We start from the raw sequence: 21,481 nt of genomic DNA, 5'->3' as shown, positions 1-21,481 counted from the left end.
TCTCATGCTAAAAAAACCTGCCAGTGATGTTGAGCATATTAAGTAAATTGAACCTGACCATCTCAGTTGCTCATCTCATATTCTCTTGAATGTTATTTTCCCTTCATTATTTCCATGCAACACTTCAATTCCCTCTATCATTCCACCCTGATCGTTTCTCCTTTCTGACATCCTTTAATACTCCCCCAGCTGGCTCTGCCCAACACAACGCTTCCCTTACTGATGGTAAAACCTCTCTCCATCTCTGATCCCACCCTTTAACCGTAACTGGTTGCAATAAAGGAGAGAAATGATCAATTCGCAGCAGTGTGTATCCTTATCTAACAACACTCAGAACATTAGGAAACTAAACAAACGCTATACACATGACGAGAACTGACAATGGACTGAAGGAAATGCAGAGCATTAATACACAGACCAAACTAATCAACAAAAAGAACAATTGTAGTGCAAATTAATCAAACAATGAATAACCAATGTAACTAACTTAAAACATAGGACACTGAACTAAACTAGTGCAAACCCACCCAAACATACAAAGAACAGATAAACACTGACATTAAAGGTAGGGTAGGCATTTTTAGGAGCGGCTAGCGATAGCGAGTTAGCTTTGAAAGCATAAGATCCCACCTTTCCTACACCTCCTTCAAAACACATGAACACGTACAGCAGGGAGCAAACAAAAGCCTCATGAGAGACAGCGTTAAACTACCTCATGTCTCAAAGCACATATTACAATTATAATGAACATAAACAACTTGAAGAGCTCCAACCTGTACCACCTGACTGCTGCGGTTTCATTTCGCCATTGATAGTGTTGACATTGAAATGCATAAAATCGAGTCATGCTCCGAGTATAACGTCAATGGTTTCCATCTCATAATTATGGTTATGATCTGAAGAGGCGGCTGCTGTTTCAGTTGTGGTGCTCTGTGACTGACGTCTGTCTAACTCTGCATAGCATGAAATGCGTTGATGATGTATGATGTTTCGTGGAAAAACATACATAGACAGGTAGGTAGAACATCATATCATTGTATTCGGACCGAATTCAATGATTGGACGGACATTTTATGGTTCTACGCCTTCCACAGGCACAGATGATATATATACATATAAACACATTTAGACCACTAAACTTAGTGATTGCTACCAGTATCAGGATGATTTTCAACCAGCATTACAAAAAATGTTTCTGGAACAAATCACTTCATTCTTACTGCACTTCATTAACACTCCCCCAGGTTCCGCATGCTTTGGAATCGCTCTCGTGGTACTTTGATGTCATACACCGATCGGTCTACGCAGCGCCGCTTCAAGTCGAACACATTCTGAAACCCACTCTTTAACACTCATTCTGACTCCGCCCTTTAACACATTCCCTATCATTTTGACCCTGCTCTTATGGCTCGTTTCCACTGAGCGGTACGGTATGGTACGGTACAGTATAGTACGATGTGAGACGGTAAACCCTGATCCGACTTGTGTTTCCACCGCCAACAGTACCCTTGATAGGCGTGGTGTAGCCTATGCTGGAAAGAAGTGATTGACGTCTTTTTCGCGCAAAGAAGAAGAAAGCGACATAGTAAACAACAATGGATGACATACAGTGGATCTTGTTCTTGCTTCTCGGCATGTTTGTCACAAGAAGACAAGCGCCGACATTAGGCGTTTCTCAATACCAAGTACGCAAAGTCCACTAGCCAAGTCCGACTCAGGAGAATGACTCCCGAGGACGCGAGTCCGGTAATTCTGCAAATGGCACAGCGCGTTCTTGAAAGCGTCACTTAGCTCGCTCTGCTACTCCGGTTATCTCTGTATGTACATTTTAAGCAACAATAAAACGAAATATGTTATAAAACACCACACTGCCTCTTTTTGTTTTCATTTAAAGAAATCTTAAACATTATAGCCACACAAATGTGGTTCAGGCAACGCGTATTGATTATATTCACTGCATGTATAACGTTAGCCTATTTATAACAAAACAAAATATAAAACACAACCCTGCCTTTTCGTTTAAATTTTAAAAATATTAAACTTATTAACATGGTTCAGGCAAAATGTGCATTTGTACTCTGATCATCTTCACTGTAATAAAATAAAAAATGACAACTCAACCCTGTCTCTTTTTGTTAAATTTCAGTTTTATCAATAATAGCCATTATAAAAGTATAAGTGAAAGGTACAAGAAGCTATACAATAAGAAATAAAGCAAACAATTCAGTCAAACATACAAAGTCAGCGCTCTAGTCTAACGTTACAACGGTAAAGTTAAATAGCCTAAATATAAAGTTATGATTGGCCAGGGAACAAATTATAGATTCACGAGACCAAAGAGCGGCCGTTAGATATACACAAGACGAATTATTTCTCATGTTTAACCACTACAGAGACGTCAGAGTCGGCTGCAAACGCCAGAAGGACTAGCCGAGGATAGGCTGTTCCAGACGGGGTACATGTGTGCCCGGTGATCGCCTGGATCTCACAACCTGGATCACATTTTCATACATCTTTATAACTAAACCACAGATTTGAGCTTTAAACAACTACATTCTCGCCTGAAAAACTCTTAAAACTACATTTCGTGACACAATAACAGTTGGGGCCTCTTATGTTGTCATTCCCCTTGTAGCACACGCAAGTGACGATACTCTGTAAACCAATCAACGTTCTGCAGTGAGTCTAGCTCCACCCTTTAGTACCGTACCACTGTGCTAGGAACCCCAACGGAAGGGTACTGAAAAAGTGGTACGGCATTTTGGTAACTTTTGACAGTGGAAACGGAAATAATTGCGTACCGTACTGTACTGTACTGTACTGTACCGTACCGCTCAGTGGAAACCAGCCATTAAACACCCCCTGATTCTGATCCTACCCTTTGTCACTCCCCCAACTACGAACAAACTCTTTAACCCTCCCCCTCATTCTGACCCCGCTTTTAAACTCCTCTGACTTTCCCTTCTTCAGACCACATTCTTAAACTCTGCCTTCCCCTTTCTGAACTCATTACTCGTACTCAGAACTCATACATTCAATATTTCCCCTCCCTTTCAAGACCCTGCCGTTTAACACTCCCACCCTTTTCTGTTCCTCTATCTCACTCCACCTTTTACGACCCCCATCTTTTTCCCTGCCTTTTTACATCCCTCTCCGTTCACACCCTCTTTGAGATCAATCTCTATAACCTTTCACTTTTAAATACTAGCTGCAGAATTCAAGCACATAACTGGAAGTCAAACCTCATGATTAGGCAGTGATTGATATTTAGCAGCATGCTGAGGTCATTTCTTCAGTCATATACTCTGGTTAACTACACTAGTGACACGGTCAGGACCTGCATGACCGCCTGCTCAGACTCAGGCTTTTTCCTGTCTTAGCAGGGTGTGTGTGTTGACTTGGCAACGCTGCAGATATTTGTGACTGCGCTGAGAGATTAAGTGGCCAATCAACCTAACCATGCACTGCAATCATTTTACCTTATAACATGGGCAGACTCCTGATGCCAAATCAGTTTGTCCCGCATTCATATACTTCTGAGAACAGAGGAATCTTGATAAAAACGTGAAACTGGTGACATGCAGACAGTGTTCAGGTGAGAAGGTACGCACAGGGCACGGTTTCGCAAACTTCCTATACGTCCTTTTAGCTGGGAATGAAGTTCTGAAAAACACTGGGGGACTGTGATCCCATGATCGATGGATATTTTTGAGGTGACTTAAGTCTTGCTTCGTACCTGGCTCTCATATTACAGCTTCAATGTTATATTGACTTTCACAGAGCACGCAGGTAAATCCCTGCAGGGAGTGTGTGTGTGTGCATGTGTGTATGTGTGTGAGTGTGTCATTACTTAGAGATGTGAAGAGGCATAGGGATGTGGGCAACAAGGCATGCAGCCTGGATGATGGTTCAATTTTTCATTTAAGATGTGGTGGAGAAGGGTAGCCTGCAAGTTATTGTTCATATTTGCCTGGGGCATCACACTGCTACGGCCGGCCATTCCTGCAAAATATTCCATCTGTGCCAGAAACGCCTGCAGCCCACCGGAGTCTCCCTGACCTTCTACTCCACACCAAAGGTGACCCTTATCTCACTCACGCTCTGTCACTCTTTCTCTCTTCCAAGATTATTTGTTTCATTGCAACCTCGAAGGAATCCATTTTAACAAATTATTCATTTCATATTTGATTAAATTTTTTTTCTCCAAATCCTCATTGCTGAAGTGCCTCTGGATCAGGGTCAGAAATTAATCTAGGCAAAAATACCCCAGAACAAGTTAAATGTAAAGTTTATTCTTCAGATTGATTTTCTGTTTATTAATATTACAGATACATTTTATTAAATTCTATTGTAGGACTATTTCATTTAGTGTGGGATCTTAAAAATCAGCTCGCTCCATGCAGATGCAAAAAAAACAGTTTATTTAATTTGTATTATTCTAAGTTGTGATTTGAATTATACTTCAATTACTGTAATGCAGTCATTTTTAATATTTATAATACATAATTTTTTTCTTTTGATTTTGAGGTGACATGTTCTTCTCAGTTATATTTAAGATTAATAATTATATTTACGATAACAACAATAATTATTGTGATTATTAATCAACATAATATATATATATATGCAAGTTGCATATATATGCAATATAAGCTGAAAATGAAAAAAAAAAAAAAATCAGAAGACAATTTATAGGCAAAAAATGACACTTCTATACTCGTTATAGAAAAGCTGCTGCTACTAGTTGCTGCAATGAATGTTGTTAAAGAAAGCCACAGTTGCTTCAGAAAGAAAGAGAAAAATCTGTGGTCTTGAGAGCAGTGTGACAGCGGCAGAGCTGGCAGCGGTTGCTATCAGCAGGGCCCTGCGGCACAGCGAGACACCCTACAGGCAGAGGTTTGAGCGCCATCCAACCCTCAGATCTCCACACTACTGAGAAACCGTCATACAAGCTCAAACACACATGCACAAATTAATGCTCCACTCGCCAGATGATGCTGGACGATTTTGTGATGGAAAAGGAGCAACATTTTTAATTTCACGTGCACGTTTCCATCATCATTTCTAAGAGACTCAATAGCAAACGCTGTAGTCTGACTTTTAAGAATTTCCACAAGGAAGTGCATTTCTGGAACTAAACTAGTGAGGCAAATCCTCTTATAAATCCTTTTAAAGAGCGTAGAGAGCAGGAGAAAAGAGAAGTTTCTCTCCGGCAAACATGTGCAGGTTGTTTGGCTGCTGTAGTAGAAGAGGAAAGACAACATTCTCCCTGTCGGCTCTGTGCAGGAAGGGGGCAGAATACTAATACAGCGCAAGAAACACACACACATACACATACACACAAATAAGAGCTGATGCACACATACATGCACATACTTGAGGATAAAAAAAAAAAAAAGTTACAAACACCACACAATAAACTGATTAGCTGCATACATTTGTGAGCAATTCTATAAAAATATATGGTAAAATCCCTGTAAATCAGGGATGTGAGTTGCTTTTAGAAAACGGCAGGGACAGCTATATGACTATATGTAATTCAAATTTAAAATGGATAAAACAGCATATAAATTGATTCAATTTTGACTCAATCTGGACCCACAAGGGATCAAAAACACATTTTTGAGTTCTCTATGAAAAAAATGAAAAAACCCCCACTATTTCCCTAGTCTGATTGCTATTTACATATTTGACTAAATAACAGAAGAATGGGTCTGAGGATTGTTTGTCGATTTGCTCTGTGCTTTTTTCAATCTCCTTTGGGCAACAGATTGAATTAATGTTTATAGACACTGCCATGTCATACATGAGGAAACTAGAGATTGTGCAAAATAACAATACTTTTGCAATTTAGCTCTATAAACACATGGAAAGTAAAAAAGAAAAGAAAGAAAACTCATTTGTTGGCGCATCGACTTTCTCTCTGGAGTCAGAGGTTCCCGAATGATAATTTGCCTCATTTACATCCTTTTTCCGTCTGAATAGATCTGTGAATAGATTCTGTTTACCTCTGGCCCTTTTGCTGTCCTAAGTACACACATGTGTGTGTGTTTACACTAGATATGCCATCCTGTCCTGCCCAAAGTAAATGTTAAAGCCTGTGAGCTAACATAAAACGCTTCCACCTTTTGCTCTGCGATATAGCCTAACCTCTCCCCCATAATCCATCTGCACTGCCCCATGCCTCCCCAAACATTATCTCCTCCCTCTTAATTAAGTCTTGGCTGGCTGTTCTGTATCCCAGCATTCCTGCTGCTTTGGTTATTAAGGCCCGCCGTATGGAACGGGTGGCTTGCCAGCGGCTGGACTGGCACACTCACCTGGGGCAAATGAGGGCATTTGATCCTACTGGGCCGGTGTCCCGCTCTCGCCTCAGGTGCCAGCCTGAAGTTGAAGAGCGCCTGCAGGGCACACAGAGCCGCCTGCCTTTTTGCTTGCTTCTTACTGCGACCCGAGCCCTCGAATATCAAGCCGTCCACTCGAACGGCCATGACGAAGCTGCGGTGTGCCCGTTTGCCCTGGGCACGCTCCGACAGGCAGGCGTATCGCAAGCCGGGCCGCATGTCATTGAGCAGGACGACGGGGCTGGGCTGGGGCATGGGAACCGGAGGTGGGGTAAGGCAGGGATCTCCTTGCCTGGCCTGTACAACCATCAAGTCTAACGTGTGGCGCAAACGGAGGGCGCTAGACAGCAACTCGCTCTCGGCGGAGCGGCAGCCGTCAGCCTCGAAGCCTTTGAACAGCGTGTCTGGGAAATCGGCCTGGTCCGAGGTGAAGTCGGCTGCGGGGTTGCTCAGGCCGCCCATGGCCAAATGAGCTTGAGAGGCATTGGGAAACTGGATGAATGACTTCAGGGCCATTTCGGCTGCTTTCATCTTAGCCTTCTTCTTCGTAGGGCCGGTGCCCTCGAACGTGAGTCCGTTGACTTCTACGGCAATGGAAAAGACGGGCGCGTGCACTGGTCCTGTCTGAGAGACCATCCGGTACTGTAGACCCGGTCTCAGCTCGTTCAACTGGACTAGGGCATTCTTTGGTGCATCGGACCATGCCAGTTTCTTGCAGTACAGACGCAATTTCCGCAAATGTCCGTTATTGTCCTCCTCCAAAGGCCGCTTTCGCTTGAGGCCGGATGATCCGTCCCTGGGCGAATCGGACCGGAAGAGTGATTGGCAGTCTGACGAAACAATGGCGCAATCCTCCAGGTTTCCCGTGTTACGGTTCTCCTTGACCTCAGCACTGCTGGTGCCTAGGTTGGAAGCAGAAATCACGTATTATCAAGAAGGTAATTTAGCAAAAAAACAAAAACACAATGACTGCTACAGAGACCATCTTCTACTTCATTCTGCTCTGTGCCATAATCTCGCATGACCTGATGAAAAGTCTGGCATTTCATATACAAGTTAATATTAAAACATTTCATTACCATTCCCAAAGCAGCTGCTCCTGACTATTCCATACGAGAAAGCCTGCCTTACATAACTGTTGTAAAAATCTGAGGACAAATCCTCTAAAATGGGGCATTATCTGGCAAATCGCTCTGTAATCTCCCACAAAATTGGCTTGGAGTCTTTACTTAAGTGGGTACAAATCATCTCACCATATACAATGCAAAGGAGAAACTGTTTTGTAATGCAGGAGAGCAGACAGTTATGAGATTTCAGTGTGTGAAAGTCTGATCACACATTTAAGCCTCTATTTCACACCCCAACTGTGTTGTGATGGAACCAAATGAAATTCATCTGTGAAAATAAACTTCAACACATGGATGCAAGCCTAAATTGTGAGAAAAGGACTGAAATGTTTTTCAGCACTGACTATCTTCCACTCTTCTAGTACCACTTCAAGTGTATATATATATCTAAATGGTCATTTGCAAATTGAGCAAATTAATTTCTGCAATTAAAATTGAGTTAAAATAAATGGCTTAAACCATACTGACTCAATGTGTCCTCGTCTTCTGTGCCATTGGCCGCTGGGCTCACGTACTTGAAGGGGGCGATCAGAGCAGACAACATGTTCATTTTCTCTGAAAGGTAAAAAACAAAAACAAAGTTCATGTAGATCCAGCACATACTAGTTTCAACATACATGATTCATACATACATGGTTCTTTCTTGTTAGAAGAAAGGGTTGAAATAAAAAGATGGAGTGATTCTAAGGCCTGAAGTATAAGTCAATGTAAGCGCTAAGTACGTTCACTGCGATTTCAGAGTTACAGTGTGTCAGTGTTTGCGTCCTGGTATAGAACATGCTTCTGGTCTTAGTGGCAGTGGAAACCAGTTTCTGGTTGAGGTGTTGATAAAACAAATTGTGCTCACAGTCGTGTTTCCCTCTATATCCACAGTGCGTGTGTGTGTGTGTGTGTGTGTGTGTGTGTGTGTGTGTGCAGGTTCCTATTAGGGACTCAACCCAGACTGTGGGGAATTGACAAACTGCCTGGACTCATAATTGCATCCCACCTTTCCCAGCATCCCCTAATGATCAATAACTTTAATGAGCTGACAAAAGAAAAAAAAAAGAAAAAAAAAAGAGGGTAGTCGCCATAGGTCATATGATTGGTCCGTGGCTTGATTCAGAGAGGGACATGCAACCATTTTTCTAGTTCTGTCTGCTTTAGAGAGGAGGATAATGGCTCTTCAAGAAACAAAGCACAAAAGTACATTTCAAACATGTTGAACATCCCTTACGAAAAAGAAGTTTATTCAAGTGTTCTATTAGTATTCTTCATTTAAACTAAAACTAAGAAAGTATACTTTCAATCTACATTTTATATACTTCTCAAAAATATACTTAAAATTACACTTCAGTGTACTGAAAAAGTCCAAGAATATTTGGCCTGTACTTGAACTCAATTATACTTAAGTATATCTCGATCAAAAGATTAAGTATTCAAAGTATACTTGGCTTGTAGTTGTGTTAGCTCTTTTGATCGAGTAGCCTATTAAATATACTTTTTTTTAACATAGTTTTTCATATACAGTCTCATGAAACTTACATTGTTTGAAAATATTGATTAGAATATTGATATAAAACAGATATGTTTCTAATTCTGCATATCTGAATTTTTGTGTAGGCTAGTCCACTGGTAGTGTATAGGAGTTTACTCTAATTCTACTTTTCCCCCATCACTGACTGAATTTTACAGCTATCCATGTTTTCACTGTTATACGGTAGGGGGCGCTAAGACACATCTTCTAGTACAGAATCTCCGGATCAAAACACAAGAGAAGAAGAAGTGCGCGTGTCCGTTAAGTCCGTGACACCACAGTGTGTCCCATTTGTCATTTTTAGATCTCAGAAGGGTGCTCGCGAGCGCCCCCATGTGGTCGATTTGCGCCCTTGATGCGCACTTTTGCTCCGCAGCAGACTTCTTCCCGACAGTCAAAGCGGCATTACGTCACGAAAGTGCAGACTCAGAGGAAGACTGTTGACTGGTGTTTTCCTGTACACGTCTGTTTGTGTCTATACTGCATGTCTTAGTATGTCTCTTTGTGTATATACAGTATATATGACAAGATAAATGGGGCCACAGCCATATCTAGACACATGAGAGAGAGCTCTTTTGACTCAGGGGAGTGTGCAGAGGCACCTGGGGGCCCCTGTCATATATCTAGGCTCCAGAATATTATGGAAACTTGGGGGTGGGCCATTTTGATTGAGGTAGAGATCTTGTATTATCTAGGCACCTGATGTTTATAGAAACATGGGAGTGAGCTCCTTTGCCCAAGGGTAGTGTAAAGAGGCACTTGGGGGCCCCAGACCTAGCCAGGCACCAGCATATAATAGTAACTTGAGGGGGGTCATTTTGATTGAGAGTAGTGTACAGAGATCATATATGAGGGCCCAGTCATATCTAGGCACCTGATGTTTATAGAAACATGGGAGTGAGCTTTTTTGCCCAAGGGTAGTGTACAGAGAGACATGTGGGCCCCAGTTCTATCTAGGCACTAGAATATTATATAAACTTGGTGTGAGTCATATTTGATGATGTCTAGGCACCTGATTTTCGTAGAAACACTGAAATGAGCTCTTGACTCAGGGCAGTGTATAGAGGAATCTGGAGCCCCAGACCTATCTAAGAACCAGAACATTATATAAACTGTGGGTCATTTTGATTGAGGGTAGGGACCCCAAATGCCCCTCAAGGTCTCAGTCACATCTAGGCACATGATTATCATAGAAACATGGAGATGGGCTCTTTTGACTCCAAACAATGTAGAGAGGCCTCATTCCTATTTAGGCACACGATTATTATGAAAATGTGGGGGTGGGTCATTTTGATTGAGGGTAGGGACCCCAAAGACTCCTAGAGGCCTCAGTCATAACTAGGCACATGGTTATCATTGGGGGATGGGGGATGGGCTCTTGACTCAGGACAGATAACAGAGGCCGTGTCATTTGGGGGCCCCAGTCATAACTAAACAGCAATCCGAGAAACATGGAAAAACACTAAACTCAGTTGTCAGTCGCATTTCTTCATAAAATCAAAAAAATCTTCTTTGTCATCATCTTGTGGCCAGGGTTTCAATCACCTACTTAAGTGGATCTGTTTTCAAGGGTCTGAAAGGGTTTGCGGTCTATTCCACATCATCGTAGAGAGTCATAGACAATTCCACCACTTTCTGTAAGTGGAATGAAGTGAAACCACTTAAATGAAGGACAGTGCAGTTTTCTTATAGCAACAAACCACAATAAAATGAGACAAAAAGGTCAATATGGTAACTTCATAAAGGTTTGGTTCGCCAGATGCCGTCATGCGAGACTCTAAGGCACGTGTCATTCACTATTGCCACCAAAGACTGGCAATAACACAATTTAAAACAGTCTCACCTATCAGCCAGCCATAAGAAATCTCTCTTGCTTGACTGAAACGTGACCAAGCCCTGGCAGTAGGGAATTTTGACATCTCGTAATGTGTTGAGTGTGATAAGGAGCAGGAATCCAATTATTTTGCTTTCCCAAGCAGTGGTCAAGAGATTCTCTCTCCCTCCCATCAGAAGTGTGGAGGATTTATAGGTCACATATAGCACAACCAAAGTGCTGAATGTCAGCACATAGCAGGGAAGATACGGTAGCTGCATTGTACGCTTCCTGTGTGTCATTTCCTGAATGATGGCTGAGGAGACGAGGGCATGAATAAGTGATGGGAGGTGCTATCACTGTCATCAACCAATCACAAAAGTGCTGAGACAGACACTCATACTCAGAGCGATGATGTGGAGGTCTCTCCAAGTTCAGCGGTATCTAACAAGCTCAGAGCTTTGCCATCACTAAAAAAGCCATTGAAGGTTACATGGTTGACGCAACACCAAGGATCATAGAAGGCCTACAGGAAATTAAATGTGAAGGTTGTGCACCCCGTAAAGGAGAACGGGAGTACAGTGTTTAAGTAACAGCTCAGTATCCTATTCAATTTGGACAGAATACACGGCTACTTAAAATGGTATGGTAACAGCATAACAAAAAAAGACAATAGTCACGATGGAAAAAGGAAAAACACTTTTAAAATTAAGTATTTATGCTGGTTTTGAATGATTCACAGGATGCACATGATTTTGACTTACATTCATCTGCACAAGTCTGAAGTGTTGCTGTTTTTTTTTCTGACACATTTTACAAACTGGAAGTTGATGATGCCTTATGGGTCTTTTAAACAGCCCAAATATTGCCAGACAGCAGACTTCAATCTCTGGGTAGGCTTCGGATAGTATGAAAGGAAAGAGATCAACATCAAAAACAAAAGACAAGCTCAGCCACTTGTCACCGGTGGATGTTTTGTCATGTCACCCTCAAGCACTTCGACTCGCCTGTCTGTGAATCCAAACAATATGAGCAACTAGCTGGAACTCTTAAAAGCAATCCATTACTGCTGCCATGTTGAGGAAGGACGAATCATTATTCGCTCTGAACTACGCCTGTAGCGAATACAAGATTTCGGTACTTGAAATTTCGCAATTATTCAACCACAGAGAAAACTAGTTTGTTATTCGACACACTCCTACAAATTTAACTATTAATATATACATATCACGTAAGGGATAATGTACATCCAGCCAGTTGTTATCTCAGAATAAACCCCCGACAGGGTGATGAGGACCCCGACGCGAAGCAAAGTGTCTATAATTAGACACAAAATATTTTATTAGGTCTTTAAGAAACGCAAAGATTCTGCGGCGAGAGCATTTGCTAGCGCCAAGTTCAAGCTAGATGGACATTTAAGGGATACGATACAGTCATACCACTTATTACACAGCATTTCACCTCATAAATAATTATGGATATAGGAGATATTGATTTCAGATTAAACTGTTTTAAAGGGGTGGTATAATGCTCTTTTCACAAGATGTAAAATAAGTCTCTGATGTACCCAAAGTGTGTATGTGAAGTTTTAGCTCGAAATAACCCACAGATATGTGTATATAGCATGTTAAATTTGTCACTTTTTAAGGGTGAGCAAAAATGCACCGTTTTTGTGTCTGTCCCTTTAAATGCAAATGAGCTGCTGCTCCCGAAACAGGGGGCGGAGCTTCAACAGCTTGTGTCCTGAAAATTTAAAAAACCTTTTTGTTTATGTTTAAATTTATGTAGCTGATGTGGAGTTAACTATCTTCTAATCATTGATTAGCATATTCTGTCTTGATAATCTATAAATCGTGTTCCGGGGGCGGGGTTTATGTAAATTCTAGGGTTTGTGATGTCACTAACCCGGGAGGAATGTCGTGTAGTCTCTACCAGCCGTTTGTTGTAGTCCTTAAAAAGTGATTTCTTTAAAAGCAAATATCTCCCTTTGCTTTGAACTTTGAACATTGTAACTTTGCAGATGTTGTTTATGCTCAAACAGCAACATTACACACTAACTAAAGTTAGAAAAGTGAAATCATAATCAACCACCCCTTTAAAATTGTACCTGTTTGTGTCTTATAATCCAACAGTGTACAAAACAATAGATACAAAATGGCAGCCGCTGCGTTTGTATGAAACAAGGGAGAGCGAGTCCACGATACTGGATGGCATAATTAAATAACTGTACACAAAATATTGATTTGAGTTGTAATATTTTATTAGCTCACCAAATGCAAAACTTCCACGAAGAAAAAACGTTCCTAGCAAGCGTATAGCGCTGCTGACTTCAGTAACCCGGATGAGCCTGTGTGTTATCTGTTTTCAGCGGTTGGATGGCACGATTGACCAATCAGAATCAAGTATTCCACAGAGCCGTGTAATAAAGCATAATGTATAGCATATAATAGCATGTAGTATTTCTTGACTGATAACAACATTTTTGGAACATTTTAGCATTGACTTGGAACTAAAGTACTTTTGACATCCCAACTTTGAACCAAAGAAAACAGCAAATGTCAGGTCAGAAGCAGAGGCCCGGCAGACTGCCATGTTGTCGGGAGACAGAGAAGAAGAGAGAAACGGTGTAAATTCAGAAGACGATAGACGCTTCGCCCCCCTCCCCAGCTTTTAGGAGTGAGCAGAGGTAATGAGCCAATCACATCTTCCCATGGCCCTCATAACCGTCAGGTCAGATGAGACACTAGAGACTCTATTCAAAAAGGCAGTGGGGAAATCATTGACTCTCTCTCCCTCTCTTTATCCCTCTCCTCTTCCTTTCTTTCAATCACTCTTTCTGTCTAGGAGACCACCGATTAAACACCGGTGAAGTGGCAAATGAGGGAGGCTGTATTGTCTCGCCATCACGCTAGGAATCGGATTTCTGTCGGACCGCTCAGCCGGAGCTTGGCAAAGACACCTTTTGTCTGTGCTAACCATCTATGTGTGTGTGTGTGTGTGTGTGTATTTGGACTTACTCAGCTAAAGTTTGGAGACAAATTTGTCCCTAAAAGTTTGCTAAATCAGACAAAATCTGCCTTTGGGAACAACCAGGAACATCCTCGAGAAAAACAATTCATAAAAAAAAAAAGCAGGGGTTCCCAAACTTTTTGACTCAAAGGCCCCCACTGTCCAACACAACAATCCAAGGCCAGAATTGCAGGTATTTATAACAAAGATACTTTTTTTAAAACTGCTTTGTTTTATGAACATAAACTGGGAATATTGACACATTAAAGAAATAGCTAAGATTCAATTTGTAATTCCAAAAGCCGCACACGTTGAATGTTCTTCAATAAAGACATAGTTATTAAGTGGGGAAAATAAATGAGATTTTAGTTTACATCTAATATACATATATATTACATCTATATATTTTAATAATAATTTATTCATTTAAATAGTTTTAATGCCCCCTTAAAAGTTGTCTGAGACCCCCTGGGTGAAAATTATTATCTGATATTCATATATTCAGTTTTATATAAAGTATAATGTGGAAATATTAGTTTAATTCAGACATATATATTTCAGCCAGACATTATATATATATATATTTGAACCAGAAAGTGATTCAGAAGAGGAAGAGTGAATTATACAGGATCATCTACAAGTCGATGTATCAGAATGATAATGCGTTTTATGTATCGCTCTCTAATGTTGGGCACATAACAATAATTGATATGATTAGCATTTGGCTAATAATGTGGGAGTATTTTTACACAAACCATGTTCCCGTTCAGACAGCTGCCGTCCAAAAGTCAGGATCCTTAGAAACACTTTGAACACGTTGACGGGATTGGTTACATGTTTGTGACAGTAGGAAACAGGGGTGGTTTCAAACCGCATTTTTGAGACTGTCACATGCATGGTTTCTCTTAAAGGTGCAGTATATAATATTGACAGCTAGCGGTTCAAATGGATACTGCAGTCCAAATTCAAAATGGTGGACCCTCCTCATACTCGACGTTCACGCGGGTTGCCAGATTGAGGACACACAACAGGAACGAGCGCAATTGACAATGAAAAGTGACGAGCCTATGACTATGAGTAGACTATCACTACGCCTCTGATCATAGAGCTTTTTGTCAAGGCTTTTTTTAGGTTTTTAGGGAAGAATCTGCGATCTCTGACCCAGTTCGTTTGCTGGCTTCCATGTCTGCAATACACTGTGTTTTCAGCCAACCCAAAGTGGCGAAATACTATTGGGTAAATTGGCACACAGACCAAAACAAAAACACACATTCTGACACGGAACACACATTTCAAGGTAGAATAGCTGGCTGTAGCATTGTTTTCCGGAGGAACATGTGAACTGCAGACATATTATGGTATTTTTATGCTTTAGTTTAATAAAAATAATGATATACGGCACCTTTAAAGCATATTCAAAACAACATATAGACATATTAACAAAATTAAAAACTTGATTTTCAACATAGGGAGTCTTTAAAAGATTTCCCGAATAAAACAAAAAACAACTGAACTATAAATTCTAGTCTTCACAGCATACCAACACATGCCAACACTCAAAGCGGAAGCATGATGGCTTCCAGGATCAGGCCGAGTGAGCAGACGGAGTGATATTTAGCACCTGATTAGTGCCAACAGAAGACATAGTGCACCGGCCATCTGCTTTACATGTGTTACTCTTTTCCATGCCAGGGACAGAGGTTTAGCATAGTAGCTGGTGCTAACGCCACTGTCCGCGGGCACCAATCCTAATCGCACACCCACAACAGCTGTGGGTGAACACAAGCCATCCAACACAAGATTAAATTAACGTTATGAGATCAGCTTTTGTGCTTATTGGCATTATGAGTCGCAATGGAGGAGGAGGGAACCGGTGTGAGTGAGGCTCAGTGATTTGTCTGGGTGGGCAAAAGGTCCGAGGTTGTGAAGGTGGTTATAGGGGTCGATTCTGTACGCTATACTGTTGAAATATTTGGGGTTAGTAAGATTTTATTTATTTTTAAAAGAAATTAATACTTTTTATTCAGCAAGGACACGTTAAATCGATCAAATAAAGTAAATACATTTATGTTAGAGATCATTTCTACTTCAAATAAATGCTGTTCTTTTAATCTTTGCTGGTCTTTTTGATCTTTCGTTTGACATTTTTGATCAGGGAACTTTGATCTTTTCATCCCAGTTTTCAAAAAAAAATAAATGGATTACTGTTTAACAAACAAGTGTTTTCATAATTGATAATCAGAAATGTTTCTTGAGCATGAAATCATCATGATTTCTGAAGGATCATGTGACACTGAAGACTGGAGTAATGATGCTGAACATCCAGCTTTGATCACAGGAATAAATGACATTTACAAATGTCTTATACACAGTAATATGTTTGATCAAATAAATGCAGGCTTGGCGAGCATAAAAACATGAAAGGCCATTTAAATTTGAGTAATTAAAGGTACAGAACCAAAGATTACCCATTGAATTGTAATTGTGGTTGAGTGGAGGATTTTCATTAAACTACATAATGACTGTTTTAGTGCAAAAAACCTTGACAGACATTTTAAGTGGACTTCAGGGAAAATAAAACCACAAAAATGATACGATTTTATTAGCAGGGTTACATAAAGCTGTGATTTCAGTTGTTTTGATGTGCAGATATACAACAGACAAGCCAAAGCAATCCCTGTTAAACGTCAAGGTTGCCATCCGCACTAAGATCTACTTCACGATAAGAGTCATGTGATGTGATGACGTACCCTCCAAAACCCTCTTGCTTCAGTCTCTCTACTGTCATAATGTCACAGTTATCTCACTGCAGACACTCAGGTCCATGTCATCATCACATCTGCAGTATACCGCTAAATCAAGAAAAAGAAAAGAAAAAAACACCTTTAGCTAGATTTGTTGTAAAAGCTTTTTGGTGTAACAGAAACACTAATCGGTTGGGTTTGAAGTATTAAAGTTTGATTAAGCTGTTAAAAACTGCTCAGATGAAGTGCGACTGAGTTATTCCGATGATGCATCTAGATGATGTCATCGTGAGAAATATAAATCAAACCCTGCTTTTATGACACAGGGCCTGGAGAGCCGACAGAGATCAACTCTCTTTCTCTGTCCATCCCGGACGGTCGCGACGACACGGCCAGTCAGGGCAAGATGAGACTGATCGCGGATCCACGCCGCGGGCAGCTTCATCAGAAGGTGTCTAGGATTCATTCGGGAAGTGCTAGGGAGAATGAAATTGGTATCCTTCTATAGCTTATATCGCTACGAAGACACATTCACACACATGAAATGCCCTCTAGCCAACTCTGACTGAAAAGTTCAGTGGAAATCGAAGTTACCCAAGAGCTACAACTTCTATGAAGATCAAGGAGCACACGCAGAAAAGCATATCTTTTTTTAAAGTATAAAGCGGACAAAGTCGAATTTTTTTCAAATTATTCAGAGTCTACATGTCAACAGGCAACACAGGCTGAAATACGGTCTGGAACGGAGTATGTGAGTGGAGCGGAGTGACAGCAATTTCCATTTCCACATAGAGTGCTATGTAAAGCCTAAAGTATACTTCAGTTTTTATGTGTATGCTAGGCATGCGTACAGTGTGCAAGACATCATTTTCATCATTATTATGCGCATACTCTATTTGTGCAGCCAGATTTGTCTAACCGGCCATACTCTGTACGCTCAACTTGCACATGCACTGTGAGTTTTTGCACAAATTAGTTTGTTCACAAGGTGGCAACACTGGCCTGGGCCGATGTTTCACAGAAAAAGACAGCAATAGATGGCGACATTAAAGAATGTTTGTGCGAGGAGTTTTAAAGATACTTGCATCACTAGTTTAAAAACATTCAGTCAACACTTCTGGAGTGAAATATTAAAAACATTGGACAAAGACGAAACTGTCGAGAGCCTGTGTTTGCGCACATTATCAAATGCTGTATACTTTGAAAGGCTATTTATTCGTTCAGCTGTATGTATACGCTAAGCATTCACATCAAAATTGAAGTATACTTTTGCCGTAATCCAGCTCCACTCTATGTTTTTAATGTCTCGCTACTTTTTGGTGGGAGAAATTCCACTAAATTCAAAATAATAATCACTCACGGAACGTAACTTGCCCAATCAAACTAGAGGATTGAAAATTCCACACTTAAAGGGACAGTTCACTCAAAAATGAACTTCGATCATTGCTCACCCTCATGTGGTTCCAAACCCATAAAACTTTGGTTAATCTTCAAAACACAAATTAAGATATTTATAATGAATCCTGAAAGGTTTCTGTATCTCCATTGACAGCTACGCAACTGCCACTTTGACGCTTCAAAGAGATCGTAAAACTAATCCATATGAATTTAGCGGGTTAGTCCAAATAAACTCGATCACTTTATGTGATGAACAGGTTGAATTCAGGTGTTTATTCACATATAAACATTGATCAGCGAACATAAACAGAAGCTGAACCGAACCTGATTGAGAACAAAAAGAATTGGTCCTTGCTGAAGCTCAAACGTGATGCGTAACATGAGAACGAACCTCATTGGTTCTTGCTGAAACTCAAACGTAATGCGTAACACGAGAATGAACCTCATTGGTCCTTTCTGAAGCTCAAACATGATGCGTAACACGAGAATGAACCTCATTGGTTCTTGCTGAAGCTCAAACGTGATGCGTAACACGAGAACGAACCTCATTGGTTCTTCCTGAAGCTCAAACGTGATTCGTAACACGAGAATGAACCTCATTGGTTCTTGCTGAAGCTCAAACATGATTTGTAACACGAGAATGAACCTCATTGGTTCTTGCTGAAACTCAAACGTGATGCGTAACACGAGAATGAACCTCATTGGTTCTTGCTGAAACTCAAACGTGATGCGTAACATGAGAATGAACCTCATTGGTTCTTGCTGAAGCTCAAACGTGATGCGTAACACGAGAATGAACCTCATTGGTTCTTGCTGAAACTCAAACGTGATGCGTAACACGAGAATGAACCTCATTGGTTCTTGCTGAAACTCAAACGTGATGCGTAACATGAGAATGAACCTCATTGGTTCTTGCTGAAGCTCAAACGTGATGCGTAACACGAGAATGAACCTCATTGGTTCTTGCTGAAACTCAAACGTGATGCGTAACATGAGAATGAACCTCATTGGTTCTTGCTGAAGCTCAAACATGATGCGTAACACGAGAATGAACTTCATTGGTCCTTGCTGAAGCTCAAACGTGATGCGTAACAAGAATGAACCTCATTGGTTCTCGCATGTCAAGAGAAGATGCTTGAGCTTCCGTTTACCACAACTGATGTGTGAGCTGATGAATGTTTCTATGTGATTAAAAGCCTAAATTCAATCTCTACATAATAAGCGATCGAGTCACTTCAGAAAATTTGGACTAAACTGCTCAATTCATAAGGATTAGTTTTACAATCTCTTTATGAACTTTTTGAAATGTCAAAGTGGTAGTTATGTAGCTGTCAATGGAGGGACAGAAATCTCTCAGATTTCATTACAAAAGATCTTAATTTGTGTTCCGAAGATGAACGAAAGTCTTACAGGTTTGGAACGACATGAGGGTGAGTAACTAATGACAGAATTTTCAGTTTTGGGTGAACTATCATTGTAAGACCAAAATTAACTACAAAAAGTCTGTGCTTTAAGCAGTTTGGATTGAATTACAGAAATCTGTTGATAAAAGAAGAACAAAAGTAAGTGGACTTCTATACACCTTACAGGCACAGTAACAACAAAGGTATCATTGGACTCAATGTAATAACCACATCAGCTAAAATAGCGGTGCGTGTGACTCAGCTGAGGACCCGCGGAGGCGTCGAGATGAATAGTTACCCCGTGTGACAATGTTTGCTTTTAATCTGAGTCGAGTTCTCACACTCAATCCCTTCACCTCAGAGACTCGGCTCCATACATCACGCAGAATTATCAGATCTTCCTCTTTTATTCCGTCTGCTCGACACGCTTAGCCTCAGATCAACTGCATCTCGTCCTTGTTTACTATTTCTCTCAGTGTCATTCACGGTCCCCAACCGCCATGCAACGAAGATACATTCTCACTCCCAAACCCTCTTCGTGCCTTTCTTTTTCTGTCTAACACATCTCTCTCTGCAGCGGCTTTCTCTCGACAGCCTCCCCACGTTCTCACATATAACACTTCCTAGCTAGGCTTGCCAACCAAACTGTATAATACAAGATCATCTCATATTTCAAGGAAACATATGCATTCCGTATTAACTTCATACATCATTCAATTTGCACCTTACTTTAACATTTTACACCCTAACAGCAAAAATCGTTTTATCATGTTTGAGTCAACTTCGACAGTTCAATACGCTAGGCGTTCGCATCAAAACTGAAGAATACTTTGGGATTAAGGTAGTGTTAGTTTTGCTAGAAAACTCATCTATTTGAACTTTTGTTTTGTTTGCCATGGGACACCAAAACGTTCGAAGTAGGCGGGGCCTTTTTCACTAAAATAGCTATAACTCTTGAAAGCATTGAGATATTTTCAACAAACTTGTTATACTCATGTACGAGCTCATTTTGTGGTCAAACAAAAAAAATCTGCAGCGATTCACCACTTGGTGGCACTATAATCCGAAAAAGGCATAAAACAGCTTATAACTATGCTACCGTTAGTCCGATTGACTTGAAAATTGGCATGCAGTGTCTTTGTCCAGGGTGCCATGCCTTTCTATGAGGACACTGGCGTATCTTGAAAAACATGGCCACCATTAGCCAGTGAAGTTTGAGCACCTATTAGACAAGGTTAACGAAGGTTGATCGGAAACAAAACACGGTGGGCATGTTCGACTCATGGCCCTAGAGGTCTGTACGAATTTTGAAAGAAATCGGCCACTAGTTGGCGCTAACGAGTTTTATGTCTCTGTAATCACGTGGTGTTTCTCACATCCACACAATATGCATATCATTTGATAGATCTCCTCATTCTGGACAACTTTGCCTCAAGAACCACTGCTGTCAATCAAATAATTTGTTAAATATTTGTGATTATTTAAAAAATCGACTTTTTCGAACTCCTCATACGCCGTTTGTCCGATTGGCTCGAAACTTCACATGCATCATCTAGGGACCCTCATGGCAAAAAGTTGTCAAAAGAATTTCGATCGATGAAACCGTTTAGCAGATGCAATTTTTTATATATTTCTGGTATGGCCCAGTGTGAGTAGCATGTCTATATATTGTGTGCACAAAGTAGAAACTTCACAAAACTTTGTAGACATGGAGAACAACTGATTTTGAAGAAATGTGCCAGGTTTCAAGGATTTCTGATGCTCACAGGGCTCACAGTAAATTATATCAAACATTTAAACTGAATATGAAGCCTTTAATACTACTGTTGTCCACAAGAGTATTAGCTGATAAACAAATGTTTAAAACCATTTTTTTTTTTTTTTTAAGAATTAGGGTGCACTGGTACTATAGATTGATATTTTATGGTTTCAGGCCTACATTTCGGTTCGGCCTAGACCCCAACAGCATAGTTGGCATGAAGGTCTTAAATGGTTGAACCCCGTTAATTGCTGCTTGCAGCTATATTTTTTGTTGTTAATGTTAAAATCAAAAGTTTAAAATCAATATTAAAATCATTTAATACTTGGTGAACACTTTACAATAAGGTCTTATTACTTACCATTAAT

At 40.5% G+C, this 21,481-nt stretch overlaps 1 protein-coding gene across 2 annotated transcripts in view; it reads right to left on the bottom strand.

Annotated features, from left to right (window-relative positions):
• Positions 1 to 21,481, bottom strand: part of adarb2 (adenosine deaminase RNA specific B2 (inactive)) — a gene marked incomplete at its 3' end in the record, with an annotated part of 189,761 nt that overhangs the window by 57,278 nt on the left and 111,002 nt on the right. For both annotated transcript variants that reach the window (XM_084398883.1, XM_084398882.1), the window contains exons 2-3: positions 7,940 to 8,026; positions 6,321 to 7,246 (exon numbers count right to left, since the gene is read on the bottom strand). In XM_084398883.1, coding sequence (XP_084255009.1) covers positions 6,321 to 7,246; positions 7,940 to 8,026 — 1,013 coding nt within the window. The remainder of the gene's footprint in view (positions 1 to 6,320; positions 7,247 to 7,939; positions 8,027 to 21,481) is intronic.

This window comes from Rutilus rutilus, assembly GCF_951802725.1.
Source record: "Rutilus rutilus genome assembly, chromosome: 24".
Classification (NCBI taxonomy): domain Eukaryota; kingdom Metazoa; phylum Chordata; class Actinopteri; order Cypriniformes; family Leuciscidae; genus Rutilus; species Rutilus rutilus.
Note: the sequence above shows the minus strand (reverse complement) of the source record. Positions and strands in the feature narration are given on the sequence as shown.